This window comes from Choloepus didactylus, chromosome 15, assembly GCF_015220235.1.
Source record: "Choloepus didactylus isolate mChoDid1 chromosome 15, mChoDid1.pri, whole genome shotgun sequence".
Lineage (NCBI taxonomy): Eukaryota > Metazoa > Chordata > Mammalia > Pilosa > Megalonychidae > Choloepus > Choloepus didactylus.
The window spans coordinates 55,125,566-55,146,198 of NC_051321.1; the positions used below are offsets into that span (position 1 = coordinate 55,125,566).

General features: G+C 36.9%; 1 protein-coding gene and 1 pseudogene across 2 annotated transcripts; both read left to right on the forward strand.

Annotated features, from left to right (window-relative positions):
* The first annotated feature begins 5,315 nt into the window (after nucleotides 1-5,315).
* Nucleotides 5,316-20,389, forward strand: TFAM (transcription factor A, mitochondrial). Of its 2 annotated transcripts, none has more exons than XM_037805251.1 (7): nucleotides 5,316-5,545; nucleotides 6,117-6,235; nucleotides 8,592-8,662; nucleotides 9,055-9,204; nucleotides 15,274-15,369; nucleotides 18,652-18,708; nucleotides 19,199-20,389. In XM_037805251.1, the coding sequence occupies exons 1-7, from the start codon at nucleotides 5,445-5,447 to the stop codon at nucleotides 19,343-19,345; spliced, it is 741 nt and encodes a 246-aa protein (XP_037661179.1). In that variant the 5' UTR covers nucleotides 5,316-5,444; the 3' UTR covers nucleotides 19,346-20,389. The 2 variants fall into 2 exon arrangements, with proteins under 2 accessions (XP_037661179.1, XP_037661178.1); XM_037805250.1 differs by having other exon boundaries at nucleotides 5,320-5,439.
* On the forward strand, nucleotides 13,086-14,480 carry LOC119510842 (annotated as a pseudogene).
* Nucleotides 20,390-20,633: the final 244 nt, after the last annotated feature.

Here is a 20,633-nt window from a genome sequence, read left to right on the forward strand (position 1 = left end):
ATATATATGTTATTTAACATGGACAGGAAGTGACAAAGAAGTAATATAGGGCTGTGTTGCAAATCTTTTTATTTGGGGATAATCTACACTACATCAATAATTATTAAAATGCTAATAATATTTGTTATTAATAATATAAGGATATAATTAGCCACCATTTATTGAGCTTTTACCATGTGCCAGGGACTTTGATAAGAACTTTATATACCTTACCTAATTTATTCTTCACAACAATCCTAAGAGTCAACCATTATTGTCTCCATTTTATAGAGGAGAAAATTCTGGACCAGAGAAATTTTTAAAGCTAATAACCAACAAAAGCAGGATTTGAACGCATACCTGTCTATGGTTACATAAGCTTATATTCTTACCTAGTAATTCCGTAACTTTCACAAGTCACACAAAAAGCAACTGTAGACTCAAAGCCAAATGAAGTGGTTTGATGTATCTATTAAATCAGAGAAATAAGTATTTAAATCATAAATTATTTCAAGAAAAGTATGAAGTGAGAGATGGAGCTCGACAAGAAGCAGAAGGGCCAGTTCTTGTACGTCATAAATGAGAATTTCAACTTGCTTCTGTGCATAATGAGTAGCCATTGAAGGTTTCAAGTTCAAGAATATGGTAATTGCCTGTCTGGCATATAGTGCTCAATACCTACTCAAAAAACAAACGAATGGATTTGCCTTTTAGGAAGATTGATCCATTGACAGTGTGGAGCATGATCTGGAAGGAAATAAGACTAGAAGTAGAGAAACTACTATAAGAGTTCAGGAAAAGTTGGTGGAGCCGGAACCAGTATCATACAGGAACAGGTTGGTACTGGTTCCGAGAACCAATTACACAAATCTCTTCCTAACTTCAGGTTCAGTGACATCATGTTGGTAGCTTGAAATCAGCTATGGTGTAAGTATTTACACCAGGGAAATCAGCAAGCACTACAATTTAGAGCTTTCTGTAGGACAGCCAGTTCACCAGCACACCACTGGCCTGAACAGTAATGGGAAGGGAGAGGAGGAAGTGCATACTAGAGGGGTTAATGAGGCAGGATCAGCAATACACATGATCAGTTGGATCAAGAGGGGAATGTCAATGGAAAGATTCTAAGATGACTTATCAAGTTATTAGCTTGGATGACTCAAGGGAACACTGGTGCCTCTTACAGAGAGAATGCATTCAAGATAGGGGAAAGATAATGAATTATGTTCAGGGCATGTTGAAATTGAAGTGCCTGTGGGAGGTGATTAGAGAGATCCAGCAGACAGTTGATTATATGGATATGGCAATGAAAGGAGAGGTCTGGATTCAATATTAATGAGAATCATGAGGCTATAACAGAGTTGAATTCATGGGAGTAGATGAGCTTTTATTTTTTTTATTTTTATTTTTTAATACTCATTTTATTGAGATATATTCACATACCATGCAGTGATACAAAACAAATCGTACATTCGATTGTTCACAGTACCATTACACAGTTATACATTCATCACCAAAATCAATCCCTGACACCTTCATTACCACACACACAAAAATAACAAGAATAATAATTAAAGTGAAAAAGAGCAATTAAAATAAAAAAACACTAGGTGCGCCTTTGTCTGTCTGTTTGTTTCCTTCCTTCCTGCATTTTTCTATTCATCCATTCATAAACTAGACAAAGGGGAGTGCGGTCCTTATGGCTTTCCCAATCCCATTGTCACCCCTCATAAGCTACATTTTTATACAATCTTCTTCAAGATTCATGGGTTCTGCGTTGTAGTTTAATAGTTTCAGGTATCTACCGCCAGCTACCCCAATTCATTAGAACCTAAAAAGGGTTGTCTAAATTGTGCGTAAGAGTGCCCACCAGAGTGACCTCTCCTTTTGGAATCTCTCTGTCACTGAAACTTATTTCATTTCCTTTCACATCCCCCTTTTGGTCAAGAAGATGTTCTCCATCCCATGATGCCAGGTCTACATTCCTACCCGGGAGTCATATTCCACGTTGCCAGGGAGATTCACTCCCCTGGGTGTCTGATCCCACGTAGAGGGGAGGGCAGTGATTTCACCTTTCAAGTTGGCTTAGCTAGAGAGAGAGGGCCACATCTGAGCAACAAAGAGGCATTTGGTAGGAGGCTCTTAGGCACAATTATAGGGAGGCCTAGCCTCTCCTTTGCAGCAACAGTCTTCCCAAAGGCAAATCCTGTGGTAGAGGGCTCAATCCAAGTAGATGAGCTTTTAAAATGAAGTGAAAGGAGAAGCTATAGTAAATCTTCATGTTTTATAAAGTAAATATAAGTGAAACCATGTGTCTTTTTCATTAAAGACAATTTGAGTAAGTAGGTAGAATTATGTTTTCCTTGTAAATACTGCATTTAGAATGAAATTATCATTGCAGCATAAATGAGTTTTAAGGAAAATTGGTATGTGACGAAAACAAAAATGTTATAGATCAGATTTATAAGAACCTGTGCCGGTTTGAATGTATTCTGTCCCCCAGAAAAAGCTATATTCTTTGATGCAATCTTGTGGGGCAGACATTTTAGTGCTGATTTAGATTGGAATTCTTTGAGTGTTTCCATGGAGATGAGACACACCCAACTGTAGGTGATAATTCTGATGAGATAATTTCTGTGGAGGTGTGGCCCCACCCATTCAGTGTGGGCCTTGATTACTGGAGCAGTATATAAGCTCAGACACAAGGAGCAAGCCTGCTACAGCCAAGAGGGACAATTTGAAGAATGCACTGGAACTGAGAGAGGAGGTTCAGCTTAAAGAGACATTTTGGAGACGGCCTTTGAAAGCAGACTTTTGCTCTGGAAAAGCTAAGAGAGGACAAATGCCCCTAGAGCAACTGAGAGTGACATTTTGGAGAGAAGCTGAAGCCTAGAGAGGAACGTCCTGGGAGAAAGCCATTTTGAAACTAGAACTCCGGAGCAGATGCCAGCCATGTGCCTTCCCAGCTAACAGAGGTTTTCCGGACACTATTGGCCATCCTCCAGATTGTTGATATGTTACCTTGGACACTTTATGGCCTTAAAACTGTAACTGTGTAAACAAATAAACCCCCTTTTATAAAAGCCAATCTATTTCTGGTGTTTTGCATTCGGCAGCATTAACAAACTAGAACAGAACTCTATTGCAAGATTTAGCAAAAAGAAACTTTAAAACAACCTGTTTTTTTTTTAATCCAAAAGAAGTTTTAAAATATCAAACAAAAAACAGAAAAAAAGAGGGAAGCAAATTGTTTTAGAAATTAGCTAAAATGTAATAAGGAATTCTATCCCATACCTACCTCTTATCTCAGCACTGTAGTGAGTTGTTTACTTTGCCTCTGCCACTAGACTTAATTCTCAGAGAAACAGAGACTGAGGGAGAGAGCAAGCTCTGTACTTTTTCTGTTTGGGGACTTGTACCTAGTAAGTACTCAGGAAAAAAACAAAAACAAAAACTGTTTCTTCCATGATGGGACGGGTAGTTTGAACAGATGACCTGAAAGGTCCCTTTCAACCTTGAGGTTCCATGAAAAGGGAAGTTGTGATAGATGCTTACTACTTAAAAGAAAAATTGGGCTAAGTTGTTCTGTGGCTCTAAGGGCCAATGTTTCAAAACTGCAGAAAGGCAACATACTCTTAGCTCACTGTTTCACTGGTAAGAATTTTCTAACAATTACAGCCATCCAGTAGAGGTAAAGGTTGTGTCAGGAAGTGGTTATCTTTGAAATAACTGGAATTTAAAAGCTGGAAGGGACCTTAGAGATCTTTAGTTGGTTTTCCCCATCATTTTCATGCCATGGCCCATGCAAAAAATGGTATTTTTACTGCACACAATGAGGTAAACTGGAAGGGATTTGGTGACTACATGGGGCTTGACGAAAAAGTTTATAAAAGTTATTAAATAATTTGTCTGAAACTTCCCAGTCGTTTTCAATTAAACTAAATGCACATCAGTCAACACCTCAAGACATTCTTGTCATTTGTTCTCAGGGCTTTGGTCGAAAAACTCTGTATTCTCTGTTAGCATTTTCCAGAGAAGCAGAACCAACAGGATATATATGTGCATGTGTGTGTGTGTGTGTGTGTGTGTGTGTGTGTGTGTGTATAAAGAAATGTACTGTGTATATATATATACACACACACACACATGTACACTTTATATGTATAGTATATAAAGAAATGTACTGTAAGGAATTGGCCCGTGTACTGTGGGGGCTGGCAAGTCCAAATTCCTAATGGCAGGTTGGAGGCTGGAAATTCTCAGAAGGTGCTGTCTTTAGTCTGAATCTGTAGGGAAAGCCAGGGAGGAGGGGAGGTTGTGGTATCAAGGAAGAATTACTGCATATTCTTGAAGCCCTCAGTTCTGTCTTTTAAGACCTCCAACTGATTGGACAAAGCCCACCCACTTTTTTGAGGGTAACTCTTAAAAGCCAATTAACAGCAGATGCTAATCCCATCTATAGAATATGACCACAGTAACAACTAGGCCAGTGTTTGACCAAATATCTGGACACCATAACCTAGCCAAGTTTACATAAACTTAACCATCACATGGTGCAACACTCATTTGCAGATGAGGATGCCTCATCCCTGGGTCAAGACTTTAAAGTCAGTGCTGGGCTAGGCAGTCTCCTCCCCCCAGATTAAGCAGGTCTGGATTTCAGACTTTAAGTCTGTGTCAGGGATATTTATAGCAGATGGGACGATAATCTAAACTGGTATAGCATTATATGAGATCCCAAGACCAGCTGCATTAGAACTTGATAAAAATGCAGATTTGTGGGCTCCAAACAGTCATATTGAATCAGGCTCTGGGTAAGTCTCAGGACTCTGCATTTTCAAGTTTGAGAACTTCGGCTTTAAAGGCTCTCTGCAGTATCTTTGAACTCTGAGCTCCAGCCCTCGCTTGAGGTGAGGAGCTCTGGTGGGCGCGCAGCAGCCACTACCTTGACTTATGAGCAGCCCAGGCTGCTCAAGTATCCACTATGCTCGGGGCATACTCTTGTTACGTACTAACCGTTTGGGCCGTCACGCCGACGCCAGGCAGTGCCCGGTCGGCGTGAGACCGCCGCCATCCCTCCAGCAGTCACTTGGCCCCGGTGAAGAACCGACTGCGGGGGATCTGAGGGCCAAGCGAACTCTCCAGTGCCCCCTCGAGACCAGGGGCCCTTCGGGGACGTGCAGCCCTGCGGTTTACTTCCATCGACCAAAGCTCCTCCTCCTCCGTAGCAGTGCCGCCCACCAAAGGGACTCCCTATGGCGCCTGCGCCAAGTGCAGGTCTCTGTTCGGCCCCATCCAGTCGACCAACCGGATGTTAGCTGCTTCCCAGAGTGCCTTGCGAGTGGCGGGCATGATAACAAATTCGCTAGTGTTTCACGGAGGCGCGGGTTGTCATTGTTGGGGTTTTATTGAGCCAGGCGACTCTACGAGAGTGGAGCCCAGTCACTGCGTTGTCTGCAGGTGCGATGGCGCTTCTCCGGAGCATGTGGGGCTTGTTGAGTTCCCTGGGAAAGTCGGGAGCGGAGCTCTGCTCCGGTTGTGGAAATCGACTGCGCTTTTGTCTAAGGTAGGACAGCTCACCGGCGCCTCGGGGGCGATAGGCCCCAGGTCTGTCCGGGGCTGGCATGTGGACGCTTTCTTCCACTTCCAGCACCTCCTTAGAATGTCAGGGCCAGCGTGGCCCTTTGATTCAGGCCTTGACCTTGCCAGAGGGACGGTGGCTTTGAGATAAGGCCTTACTCGAGTAGTACCCGGTGCTTTGCTTCCTGCCGCCTCCCGTTCCTTTCCTCCGGGACTGACCCAGCGTACAGCCATCGAACACCCTTCAGTGTCCTCTGCGAAGTCGCTCTTAGAGTCTCCCGGCAAGCTAGCGTTGAGGAGGCGGGTCCCGGTAGTTAGAGTATAGAGGCTTCAATCTCTGCCCTGGTAAGGGAGGAGGTAAGGACTTTTCAGATTACAGTATTGCAAGGCTCCTCCCCTGGTTAGGACCGGATTTTAAAATAAGTCACTACTTTCTTGTGGAAGGTGTTAAAAATACTGCATCTTAATAATATTCGGGATTTGTGTTCATATATATATATGAATATTGACAATTAAATACCTGTAATTTGGTTACTTTCTTTTTTACTTATATGTAGTTATGCGTGTACACAGAGATGGTTTTCATCTACCTTGGATAGTTATCCAAAGAAACCTTTGACTTCATACATTCGCTTTTCTAAAGAACAGCTACCCATATTTAAAGCTCAGAACCCCGGTAAGTAGTTTGGAGGCTTGTTACTCTTCTCTGATGTACAAATAAAAAGGATGCAAAGCAGTTAAACCACAGAACAGATTTATACTACCAAAGCATCCTATGATTGGAGAAACATAAATACCTCAATTAATCGTTGTTTGATGGTGTGTAAAATAGAAAGCATAACGTATTTTATACTAAATAGGAATGCTTGAAGTATATCTAAATGAGATGTATAAACGTTTATATTTAATATAATATACACTATATATAAATATGTAAGTTTTACTTATGTAAATATTTAAATGAGAACTAATGAAAGGTATTTTTAAAATAGCATGTAGAATGGAAAGCACCCCTGAAGAGGATGAAAAATCTGAGTTTTGGGCCCATTGCCACTGGTCTAGAGGACCACTGACTAATTTTATCTCTTGCTTCCCTTCTTCTTCTGCCTCAGAATTGTTAATGAAATTGGAATAAAATAACTTGTCAGAATGCCTTGTAAACTGAAATGCTCTATGCAAGTTACTGTTAATTTCAAGAGTGCTTTCTGTGTGTGTTTATGTGTATATTTTAACCAAAAAATGGATTCTTGAGTTCCTGAAAAAAGATTTCCAGTTAAGATGTTTGTTGAATCCCTAGAAACACCGTGGAGCTTTATTTTAATAACTGATAATAGCTAACCTTTGTTTATGATTTTTCTAAAGCCCTTTCACATGCAGTACATCACAGAGCACTTGTGAAAATCAAACAAGCCATAATAAAAATACTCATATTATATATAAGGGATTAGTTTAAAGAAATGGGGAATAATGGGTTGATTTTAGAATAATTTAATGTTTTCAAATGGTATTTCTGTAATTGAAATACAAGGTGTGTATACGAATAGACTACTTTTTTTTTAGTATTTTTTTTAATTATTTTTTTTATTAAATTCAGTTTTATTGAAATACATTCACACACCATACAGTCATCCATGATATACAATCCACTGTCCACAGCATGATAACATAGTTATGCGTTCATCACCACAATCTATCTCTGAACATTTTCCTTACATCAGAAAGAACCAGAACAAGAATAAAAAATAAAAATGAAAAAAGAACACCCAAACCATCCCCCCATCCCACCCCATTTGTCCTTTAGTTTTTATCCCCATTTTTCTACTCATCCATACACTAGATAAAGGGGGTGTGATCCACAAGGTCTTCACAATCACACTGTCACCCCTTGTAATCTACATTATTATATAATTGTCTTCAGGAGTCCAGACTGCTGGGTTGGAGTTTGGTAGTTTCAGGTATTTACTTCTAGCTATTCCAATACATTAAAGCCTAAGAGGTGTTATCTATAAAGTGCATAAGAATGTCCACCAGAGTGACCTCTCGACTCCATTTGGAATCTCTCAGCCACTGAAACTATTTCGTCTCGTTTTGCATCCCCCTTTTGGTCAAGAAGATACTCTCAGTCCCACGATGCCGGGTCCACATTCATCCCCGGGAGTCATACTCTGCGTTGCCAGGGAGGTTTACACCCCTGGGAGTCGGGTCCCACGTAGAGGGAAGGGCAGTGAGTTCACCTGTTGAGATGGCTCAGTTAGAGAGAGGGCCACATCTGAGCAACAAAGAGGTACTCGGGGAGACTCTTAGGCACCATTACATACAAGTTTGGACTCTCCTTTGTGGTAATGAGCTTCATAAGGGGAAGTCCCATGCTCGAGGGCTCAGCACATCAAACCGCCAGTCCCAATGTTTGTGACAACATCATCACCAGTCCAGGTGAGGATGTCCAACACATCCACACCTTCCCCCAGATCCTCGGGGCTGGGGAGGGGGAGGCTGTAAATATATTTTTTATTATCTGCCCAAATTACTCTAGGATGTGTCACTATTTCACTCCAGCCTATACTAACCTACCATATCTCACTTCCTATTCAAAGTTCCATGCAATTGTGGTGTTTGAACAAATCAACTGTAGAGTTGTACCGTTTAGAAAATTTAGATCCTGTACCAAATAGATATCTGCGAATAGACTACATTTTAATGTCTTATGAACTTGAAAATTCCAGAAAGACTTGAAAGAAATGCTTTGATTGAAATATAATGCTGCTTAAAGTAGTATTCAATTTCTGAGGACTGTTGTAGGTTATATGTGATATAGTCTTTCTTAATTATTAGATATCTATATCATATTTAATCTATTTAAAAATATTTGAATAAAGAAAAGTTAAATCATTGCTTTCAGTTGTGTGGTATAGAAGTATCTATGATATAACTTGCTTTTAAAACTAATGGATTGTACTTTCCTGGAAGTTTTTAGAAATTAATCCTGAGACATAAAATTGTGATATCTCTCTTTATTTTATTCTAATCCATAGATGCAAAAAATTCAGATCTAGTTAAGAAAATCGCCCAGCTATGGAGGGAACTTCCTGATGCAGAGAAAAAAGTAAGCATATAGGTTTTCAACATTGCTGACCAGTGTTTTTTGCAGTTAGGGACAATTGTCATATCCTTTAGGGGACCAGACGACCCAGACTTTTTTTTTTTAAACAGCCATTATTTTTGATCTATATAAATAATGAGAATATGGAAGTATGGGGGCAGAGGTGAAGGGTTCGCAGCACTTTGAAATTGGGGGCTAATTATAAGACTGTCACCTTGCTTAGCATGTATATGAAAAGTACATGTTTTTTATCCATATATATATGATTCCAGGGCACATTTTCTGTGTGGTGATTCTCTGTCTTTATCTGAGGTCCTGCCATTGCCTTTCCCTAACAGGTGTGCTATTTTAAATTGCCCAACAACAGTTTGACTTTTTGTTTCTATTATTTCTAGATATATGAAGATGCTTACAGGACAGACTGGCAAGCATACAAAGAAGAGATAAACAGAATTCAAGATCGGCTAACTCCAAGTCAGATCGTATCTTTAGAAAAAGAAATCATGCAAAAACGTTTAAAAAAGAAAGCATTAATTAAAAAGAGAGTGAGTATTATTGAAATTTTCTTTTCCTTTGGTGAAGAACTGAAATTTACCTGAGTATATGTAGTGTTCCTTTATTTTGCTGATATGTGTGGATATATAGTAAAATGTCATTAGGGGTTCTCCAGTTAGACAAAAATGGGATAGCTTTCTTATTCTACCACTAGGATAGCTTGCCATTTTGTCTGTCTTAGATACTCTGTTGCTGCTTTTGGCCTTATCTGAATTAACATATATAGTTAATAAGATTAGCATGACACAGCATACCAGGCCCTTACCAAAAGTAGTCCCCAAACACCCAGGTCCCTACCTGATAGTCTATAAAAGATGTACTCAGTAAGTTTCATCTTTCAGAAACTTAATTCACTAGAAGGTTCCTATACCAGACAAATCCTAAAACCCGGAGGCAATAGATTCTTTAAGATTAGCTATCAGATGCAGCCTCCGTCCCCATACTGTTGACACCTCCTTTTAATGTGAACAAGTTCGGGTGCTCATTGCCTAGACATCCCTGAAGATGGAGAAGGAGATTAAGTGGGAGGAAGGAGTAGCAACAAACAAGATAAGATTGAACAAAGGTCTATGAATACTGAAACTTTATATAATTATATATATATATATATATATATATATATATTTTTTTTTTTTTTTTGGATGATGGGGTGTTGGAATGGCTGGAAGGAGGTAAATGACGTGGTGGAACTGTAGCCTAACATCCCTTGGGATTTGCTCTATAGCTGCTCGTTGAATTATGCCTTGAAGGTCTTCATCTTTCTGTATATACCTTGTATTGCATAATAAGGAAAGAACTGAAATTGTGAAATTGTAACCCATAACAATTTTTGAATTTACCTATATGACTGCTTGTTGAGCTGTACATTGAGAGATGACACCTTTCTGTATGTGTGTTATATTTTACAATAATGGAAATGGCTGAAATTGTGGAACTGTGACCCATGACATTCTTTGAGATTTGCTGTCTAACTACTTGAGAAATTGTACATTGAAAGTTATCACTGTTATGTTTATATGTTAAAGTTCACAATTTAAAAAAATGGGAAAAAGAAAGATTAGCATGAAAGCAAAAGCAGAGTTACAAAATAACCAAACCAGAAATAGCAGGACTCTTTGCTTCTGAACCTTGTTTAGAATGATCTGTTAGTTTGAATTGTATAGATAAAATGAGTTTGACTCTAAATATTGCTGAATAGACTGAATTCATTCAGTAATATCATCAGGGAAAGTGCCTTTAGAATGGAACTCTGTTCCTCAAATAAATAACTATTAAAAAACTCCACCTGGTTCACAATTTCTAGTTCCTTACTTAAGGTATTAATTTGTTGTTTGAAAGTTATACTACATTTGTCTGGTCAGCATTCTAATCCAGCTCATATTCTATAGAAAATGATTGTCCGAGTTAATAGTCTTCTCTGAAAAAGTAGATTCCATCCTTTAATGTGAGGTCACATTTCTCCCGATCCTAATCTCTTAAGCTGTTCTAGCACTAGGGTTGAGGACTAACTTAATTTCAAGTCAATGATGGGATCTAGGACTGCTTTTCCAATAGTAAAAGGGAGCCAGAAGAGATGCTAAAGGTGAGAATTAGGGTCTTTGCAAAGAAGTGGTATTTAGAATGGTGAATACTAAGGCTCATTCCACCACACAGACCTTTTTTTTTTTTTTCAACTGCTCCCAGCCAGTGCTAAGAGTGGAGATGACCAGAAATGAGGATTAGGTAGATTAGAGGGGTTTCTCTTTCCATTCTGACTCTCTATTTGGAATAATTGTTCATTCCACTAAAGACTTCCAATGCCGACTAGCTCATATGTCAGGTGAGAAGTGTGGGGAACAAGGAACTTGCAAGTCTGAAGCTCTGGGGAGAGAAATTCCTAGTAGATGGTCTAGACACGAAGGGGAAATAGTTAAGTTGTAAAGTGCCTGGAGTGTACAGTAGTCTTATTACTAATTTGAGATTCAAGAAGAAGGAAGTGATTTCAGGTGAAAATAAGAGGAGCCCTACTTGTGAATAAGAATTGCATTTGTCATTGACCATAACCAAATTGCTATTAGAAGCCACAGATTCTTGTAAATTCACTATCCAAATTCAGAAATTAATAGGTTAGGATAATGTGATATCCCTTACTCTATGGACTCAGGAACTAAATATATTTAGATAGCAAGGAATGCATAAATTCTTTTCCATATTTCCCCCCATTTTTGGTGCCTAGTAAAACAAATGGAATTTAACACTTGTTGAGGTTTAAAGGTTGAAAGATGTGCAGGGAAGGGAATGAGATAGAAGACTGACAGATACTCATTATTCATGAGTTGATGTGGAGCATGTATGTACCTCATGTGATTTGGCCAAGGGGATGGCCGTGTCCTGTAAGGATGAAACTGGGATTGTTTTATTTATTTTTTTAACTTATTTTGGAGTAATTTCAAACTTACAGGACAGTTACAAAAATAATACAGAACCCAGGCAGAGAACTTCAACATACCACCCCCCGGTTACTGAGATTCACCACCTTTTAAAATTTTGCCTCCTTTTCTGAATCTTTCTATCATCTTTCTGTTTTCCTAAACATTTGAGAGTAGGTTGTACCCATCATGCTGTTTGAACGTTGAACACTTTCCTGTACATTTCCTAAGAACAAGGACATTCACTTTTATAAACACCTTATGTATAGTTATTCAGTTCAGGAAATTTGTAATGTTGATATAAAGCTTACAGTCTATATTCCAATTTTTTCTTATGTCTCAATAGTGTCCTTTTGGGCCTTTTCTCCACTATTGTTAGATCCAGCCCAAGATTATGTTTTGCGTTTGTCATTGTCTCATTAGTTGTACTTTTTTTTTGAATTGTGGAAACATAAACAACATAAGCTTTCCCATCTCAATCACTCTGAAGCATACCATTTAGTTGGATTAATCACATTCACAGTGTTACACTACCCTCACCACCATCCCTTACCAGAACTTTCCCATCATCCCAAACACCCTACACCCATTATGTATTAATTCCCCATTCCCCTGTCCTCCCCACCCCATAACCTGAACAATAGTTTCTGTGTATAAATTTGCATGTCTAGGTATTTCATATAAGTGTAATCATACAATATCTGTCCCTTTGTGTCTGACTTCTTTCACTCAGCATGTCTTTGAGGTTCATCCATGTATCAGAACTTAATTTTTTAGTACTATTCCATTGTCTGTGTATACCACATTTTCTTTATCCAGTCAACTGTTGATGAACATGTGGGTTTGCTTCCACCTTTCAGCTATTGTGAATAATGCTGTTATATAAACACTTATACAAATATTTGTTCAAGTCCCTGCTTTCACTTCTTTTGGGTGTATACCTAGAAGTGTGATTGCCAGGTCATATGGTAGTTCTGTGTTTAACTTTTTTTGAAGATCTGCCAACTGTTTTCCATAAGCAGCTGCACTGTTTTACATTTTCATCAACAGTGTACTCTTTCTCTGCATCCTCACCAGCACTTGTTAAGTTTTCGATTTTTAATAGTAGCCATTCTAGTGGGTGTGAGGTGGTATCCCATTGTGGATTTGATTTGCATTTCTCTAATGGCTAACGATGTTGAACATCTTTTCATGTGCTTATTGGCCATTTGTATATCTTAGAGAAATGTGTATTCAAGTCCTTTGCCCATTTTTTAATTGGATTGTTTGGAGTTTTTTGTTTGTTTTTTGTTTTTGGTTAAATTGTAGTTCTTTGTATATTCTGGATATTAAACCCTTTTCAGATATATGGTTTCCAGATATTGTCTTCCATTCCATAAGTTATCTTTTCACTTTCTTGATAATGTCCTTTGATGTACAAAAATTTTTACTTTTGATGAAGTGCCATCTGTATTATTTTGTTGTTGCTCATGCTTTTGTTGTAAAGTCTTAAGAATCCAGTGTGTTTTACATTTTGCAGAAGGTTTTGTGAATATGCGCTTGGTTATTTGGTTCATGGCAACCATGAAAATAAATATATAAAGGAAATGTTTTTGTATGGAAAATAACACAAACTCTGTGATAAAAAAATTCTAACTTCAGGATGTAATAATTGAGTGCCTGGCAGGAGACGCTCTAGTTAGGGGTGGAAGCCTGTGCGGCAGCCATGGACCTGCGGGGGCTCTCCTGGGAGCTCTCCATCTACCTGGAGCACAAGGTCCGGGTCGGGTTCTTTGAGTGGGAATTGGGCTTATCCCTGATCCTGGGCTTCAGCGTTGCCTATGCCTGCTACCTGAGCAGCATTGCTGAGTGAGCTTATTAAAGCAGCAGATGGAGGACAGATTTCACTGGACTGGTTTGATAATGATAACAATAAGTGTTACATGGCTGCCGACACGAGACCTACTATCTTATTGTTGCCTGGCCTTACTGGAATAAGCAAGGAATTGTATATCCTTCATATGATCCATCTCAGTGAAAAATTGGGATACAGATGTGTGGTTTTTAACAACACTGGAGTGGCGCGGGAGAGCATCCTGACTCCAAGGACTTACTGTTTTGCTAACACCGAAGACTTGGAAAGTTATTCAACACGTACACAGCCTGTACCCTTTTGTGCTTTTTCTGGCAGCAGGGGTTTTGATGGGAGGAATGCTTTTAAATCACCTGGACAGAACTGGGCCTAAAACTCCTCTGAGGGCAGCTGTCACTTTTTCAGTTGGTTGGAATACTTTTGCTTGCTCAGAGTCATTGGAGAAACCACTGAACTGGATGCTTTTTAATTACTGTTTGACAACAGCCTCCAATCTTCTGTTAATAAGCACCGACATATATTTGTAAAACAAGTTGACATGGATCATGTCATGAAGGCTAAATCCATCAGAGAGCTTGATAAACGATTCACATAGGTCGTGTTTGGATGCTGAACACTGGATGATTATTAAACTGATGCCAGTCCAAATCATAGACTTAAGTCAGTAGGAATTCCTGTGTTGTGTCTAAATTCTGTGGATGATGTTTTCTCACCAAGTCATGCTATTCCAGTAGAAACTGCTAAGCAAAACCCTAGTGTTGCTTTGGTCCTTACTTCTTACTGAGGCCATATTGATTTTCTGGAGGGAATCTGGCTAAGGTGATCCACCTACATGGATCGTGTCTTCAGGCAGTTTGTGCAGGCCATGGTTGAGCATGGACATGAACTCTTTTAACGTGTAGTTCTTCAGGTGCATTTTGGTCTGAGCCACCATTATAAAGGCAGCTTAGCTTAGTGCAAAAAATTTAACTACTGTATATAAAGCATATAAGCCAGCAGGTGGGTGAAGAGGTCCACAATGAGTTGCAAAAACTATTTTGGGGGGGGGGGGAGCAACTTTGTAGCAAGAAATTAAATTTAGTATTAGCTTGTTACTTATGTAGATTTTATTTTTACTATGCCTTACCAAATGTGACCTTAAATAAAGTAGTACCTACATGAAATTGCACCTAACCAAAACTATTGTGTAAAAAGATTTTAATTCCTCAGGGTTTTAATTTAGACTAGTATATTTTAGGTGACTCATTTTAGGTGATTTAATGGTATTTTCATAACTGTTAAGATTTTGGTTATTTGACTTTAAGTTATAAGGTGGCACATTCCTAAGAGTATTTATACCTAATGATGAGAACATGAAAATTGAAATAAGATAAAATACCATGCACTAAATCTTCTTTGTAGTCTAACTTTAAAAGGCAAGTGCAATAATGTTAGACTGACTTCTGAACATGCTTTTTTATTCTGATAATATTAAATTAGAGCTGACTTACATTTTATAATGATTATAATATTAGAGGTGACTTACATTTTATAATGATTGTAATTTGCGTGCTTATTTTTAAAAGTGAATGTGCATATATATATATATATATATATATATATATATATATATTTATCATTAATTTAAAATAAATTCTACCATTAAAAAAAGATGCAATAATCACGTACTTTATATAAGATTCATAACATTCACTGTAAGGTACATTCTGCAATGCATAGTAGTGAATGAAGTTCCTATGTGTTAACACTATGTCAAATGGTGGTTAAAACTGTTATCTCTTTTATGTTTTATTATCCAGGAGTTAACAATGCTTGGAAAACCAAAAAGACCTCGATCAGCTTATAACATTTTTATATCTGAAAGCTTCCAAGAATCTAAGGAAAATTCATCACAGGTAAATCAGAACTGTGCTTGTTTTTAAATTTTTGTTTATTTTAATTTTTAAGATATTTTGACACGGAAGTTCCAGGGGTGCCACGTCATGTCAGGTGGTGAAGAAAAGTAGTGAGTTAAGAAATTAAACTTTCTATGGGATCCTCTTTCGTAGAATCTCTTTTAAAGAAAAATCCTTTTTATTTCTCACTACATGCAATTAATTTGTATGTATGGTTGTCAGTATATACATTGTCAACTTTTCTAAATTAAAGAACGTAATATTTTCTGATTTATGGGGATGGAAATGTCTTCTGGAGATTTTCTAATCTGGCAGTTCTTAACATTTCCCAGTCACTGAAACAATGAGAGTAGAATTACATTATATACTGGGAGTTAAATATCATCTATTGTTCCATGTTGCATCCTTCAGTAAAGTTTTGGTTAGGCCTGTGAGATGTGTTATACATAAATGTCCTCATATGAATGTGTCAAAGATTAAAAAGCTTGTAAATCACTACCATGGCTTTAGTCTTTCCTTTTTTTAATTTTTAGAAGCTCCAAATTAGCAATTGTAGTTTTCCTGTTATAATATAACATGGTAAAAGTGGATGATCAGCTCTCTAACCTTTGCCAATCTGAGATGAAGTTTTTTTGGCACTGCTTTTTTGGTGTTATTTGGATCTATCATTCATTTCACAAAATCCATTTAATATACAATTTTAAAATGTATATATATGATATAGTCTTCCTTGGCAACATACTTTCACTGATTTATCCCTTTGGGATTTTAAATTCAATGTCTGTGACCTCCATTACTGAAATGCAAGTCTGTGTATTTTTCAGTTGGAATTAGCTCTGTATTTATTCATTTGTGTCTTATAAATCTGTATGAAATTCATCTCTTGAACCAAAAGGATAACCTAGCTAAATATGTGTTGTTCCAACTATGTTATTAATTTACTTTGGATTTAGTTTCCTTATCAGTATGAAGATGGTTCGTAAGCTAGAGAATCCTCCTAAATCAGTGGTTGTCAACTCGCAGTGCATCTTGGAATGACTTAGAGAACACAATGGCTAGGTCCTATCTCTGAAAATTCAAACATAAGCCAACTATATCATTTTTATCCACTTAAAAAATATTGTAATATAAAATAATTCTTTAAGGCTTGTTATGAAAGGTAGCAGTTTTCACTGTCCTGCTTCTCCCTGCTCTATATTTCCTACTCCAAAAGCAGGACATTCTAAAGTTTCATCTGATTCTTATGGTATTTACTTCCATATCTTTAAATAACATCCTTATATTGTTAATTCTTGGTGTTTTCAATTTTAGGTATTATCTATTGACGTCCGCTATTTAAGATGAACATTTAACTATTTTTCATCCCATTGTTCACATGTGCCCTTTCCATCCTACCTCCCAATATAAATGTCATAATTTTGGTTAGATCAGTATTGAGTATTTACCTATTATGATTATGTAAACCATATTCACAGCTGAATCATGCTATGTGCTATGATTATTTCTCCTTTCTTACAAAACTTATTTTCCCTGAAGTTCATTATGTCTTTTTTTGTTGTTTGTTTGCTTCTTTTTTTTTCCTATGTACATAATAATTTAGCCTCAAACTCTTCAGTTTTCACCAGCTTTCAATACATTTAGATGCTTTCAATATTCTGTCTATTTCACTCTGGAACTTCTGATTTTTTCCAAGTTGTCTATTTCCAAGTTGTCTATTTCCAAGTTGTCTATTTCTGATTTTTTCCAAGTTGTCTATTTTTCCAAGTTGTCTATTTCCAAGTTGTCTATTTTTTCCAAGTTCCTAGTGTACAGCTAACATCCTAGGGTCTTCTTTCATTATCTTCCTTGTGCTTTTGCTTGTGTTGTTGTCTTCTTTCTTGGTTTACTTTCATTCTAGAATAGCATCTCACCCAGTAAAGAGATTAATTTTTTGAGTCCTTGCACGTCTGAAAATTTCTTTATCCTCGCATTTGTTTGATAGCTTCACTGGCATAGAATCCTAAGATGGAAATCATGTTCCTTCAAAATTTTAGAAAGTATTGCTTCTTTCTCTTTTTAGCCTCCTGTATAGTTTTTGAAAAGTATAAAGCCATTTCAATTGTTGGTTCTTTTTAATGTGATGTAATTTCTGTTTTTTCTCCCTTCCTGGATGCTTTTAGGATTGTCTCTGTTCCTTAGTGTGCTTGGCATGGGTATATTTTCATCCATTGAGTATTAATGAGTCTTTTAATTTGGAAATCCTTGTCCTGCAGTTCTAGGGAAGTGTTTTGAGTTATTAGATTTTTTCTCTCTTTATTCTGACTCTCTGGAACTCCTGTTATTTGGATATTAGATCTTCTGAAGTGTCCTCTAGTATTCTTGTCTTTTTCTACTGTTTTTTTCCTTTTCATTCTCAGATATTGTATAAGTTTTCACTAATCTCCCTGTTTTTAGCATGGTATCATTGTCTTCAAATGTACCTGGTTTCCCACAGAGTGACCCTCTTGAGAGGATAAATATCCTAGAATCTTCTGTGATGGTAATTAATCTTTTTTTAAAACAGATTTTCAGCCGATTCCTATTTTTAGCCCTACCTGCACCTGTTTTATGTATATCTGGTGCTGCTGCTTTCCTGAGTTATTGGGAGTTCTGAATCAAGTTGCTGTTTTCTTTTCCCTCCTTCTAGCTTAGGAATTAGCTTTCTTGCATAAAAGTTACCACTTCATTTTTTAGCTTCTGAAATTTTATGTTGGTTGTGCTCTCTCCTGTTGTCTTTGTCCATGTGGATTTATGCCTTTTAAAAGAAATGATTTTAATGCCATTTTAATGGGGTTGTTGAAGAGAGCAAAAATAGACTTCTTTTCATTTCTTTAATTTTATACATGAAGAACCAAGCCAAAGGGAGGTAAAATGATTTTTTCAGGTCACATAATTAGGCTCTGCTAAGTAGAATTGAGGACTGGCATCGTAGCATTCCTATGACTACACCTAAACATGAAGACACAAATTTCAAGTAAACCATCAAGCTATAACCAAGAAAAACGGTCATTGAAGTGAGATAGAATGTAGATTATTCTGAGTATTAATGTTTCTGTATCAGAAAAGATACATACCTTCATTCATTGCATTTTTGTAAAATTTAACAGTTTAATAGTTTTTGTTTAGAGAGACATGATGTTAGGAATTGATAAGGCTTTGCCTGTAATTCTTTAGGTCTGAGTTTTTGTTGTTGGAATAATAAAAAGTTCTTTCTTTAATCACTGAAGTCCCCATATCTGCTACTTAAACATATGTTTTTTACAGGCAAAGCTGAAGACTGTAAATGAAAACTGGAAAAATCTGTCTGGTTCTCAAAAGCAAGTAAGTATTATGTTTTTCAGTCTCAAATATCCAGTTAGAATGTCTTTGAGACAAAATATTAGGGCAAGGCTTGATTCATATGAAAACAGCCTTAGATTACTAATAACACAGTTAAAGTATTTTAAAGTTATTTTCATGTTCTTAGAACCAATTTGGCTTTTATCTCTTGGTAGTTTTTGATTGAAAATAAAAGTCATATTTAAATTAAAATTACAATCCCTCAGAAGTTTAGAACATCCAATGTATTCAGTGATGATCCCCCATCTCACACCCCAAGCCCTGAAATTACAACATCATTAATACTTACAAATATTTATTTCTTATCTTTTTTGTGTCTAGTTTTTAGCTCACAAAAGCTTTCCTTCTCCAGTCCCTCTTTATGCATATAGGCAGTAATGTAATTTCTAGAATATACTGGAGGGCATTACGGAAATTAATTGCAAAGATTTTTCTCTAAAGAAATCATCTTAACAATTGTGCTTTTTCTCAGGTATATATTCAGCTTGCTAAAGATGATAAAATTCGTTATGATAATGAAATGAAATCATGGGAAGAGCAAATGATTGAAGTTGGCCGAAATGATCTTATACGTCGCAAAGTGAAGTACCAAACAAAAGATGGCACTGAGACATCTTAAAATATAAGATTGAGTTATATCCATAATGGATAGGCTCAAGAAACCAATTAGGTCTCAATACCTGAAACTTGTAAAATTGGATAAAGTTGGAAGCATTTTGTATTTGATTCTTTTTTCTTTAGCCCAGGGACTTCTGCCAATTTAATGTATCATGTATTATTATCTTGCCTTAGAAAACCCAAACAGATACAAGTTCAGGCTAAATTTATTTTGTGTTTAGGAACTACTGAGGATCAAGATAATGTATGCAAATATAGCGGTGTATCATTTTACCTTCTGATAAAGGTAAATCAGACTGTGAACTTTTTTATGCTGGATGAAGACTATGGAAAGATTATTCTTGTTTCTGTATATTATGGAGGCAGGAGTTTGCTTTTCAAAATTCTCCCAAATTGTAGAAGCCAGTATTCTGTGATGCAATTGTGTATTTTTTAAAAAGCAGCCAGAACTCATGTAGGTAAAACTCCAATTCCTACATATAATTCAAGAAAGGGATTGAGAGATTTATAAACTTTTCCCTCATTGTCTTTTTCCTAAAGTAAAAACTAAAAGATTATGTACCAAATCTATGCATTTTGTTTTATATTGCATAGAATTAAAAAATTCCATCTTTGTTTAATTTTACATGTTTCCAAATTATGTGTTTTAAGGTGAAACATTGGTTTTATAGTGTCTTTTGTAACTATGGAATTAATTTTTTTTTCTGAATTATTTTCTCACTGGTGGGTTAGTGTATTTATCCAAAAAGTAGAGACCTTATCTAAGTTTTAAAATGAGAGATTTAGAAACAACAGTCTCCAAATTTTGAACGTGTTATTTCTAAACATTTTGCATAACATCTAAAGGCCTTATATAAGGAAACAGCCAACTACAGACCATGTGCCAAATCTGGTCTGTGGGCCAAATCCAGCCTGCTTCCTGCTTTATATGGCCTCAATTGTGTTTATGTTTTTAAATGGTTAAAAAACAAGAATTTCATGACACATGAAAATTAATATTAAATTCACATTTCAGTGTTCATAAATAAAGTTCTATTGGATCACAGCCATGCTCATTCTCTTACTGTGTATGGCTGCTTTTGTGCTGCAGTGATAGAGTTGAATAGTTGCTATAGGGACTTTAGCCCATAAAACCCTATAATATTACCTGGTTCTTTACAGAAAATGTTTGGCAACCTATGGTCTATAGTATAGTGTAGTGTGACTATTGATGTGTTGGGATATTGTTGTCAGCTGTTTCCAATGTTCTTTTTTTAGAACCCTTAAGAGAAAAAAATGTCAAGTCACTA

Bases quoted from the DNA above. Each gene is read 5' to 3' on its own strand.
- TFAM (XM_037805250.1), top strand. From the start codon at position 5,330: ATGATAACAAATTCGCTAGTGTTTCACGGAGGCGCGGGTTGTCATTGT. The intron at 5,440-6,116 runs GTGCGATGGCGC...ACTTATATGTAG, and splicing joins AGTCACTGCGTTGTCTGCAG to TTATGCGTGTACACAGAGAT. The intron at 15,370-18,651 runs GTAAATCAGAAC...TGTTTTTTACAG, and splicing joins CTAAGGAAAATTCATCACAG to GCAAAGCTGAAGACTGTAAA.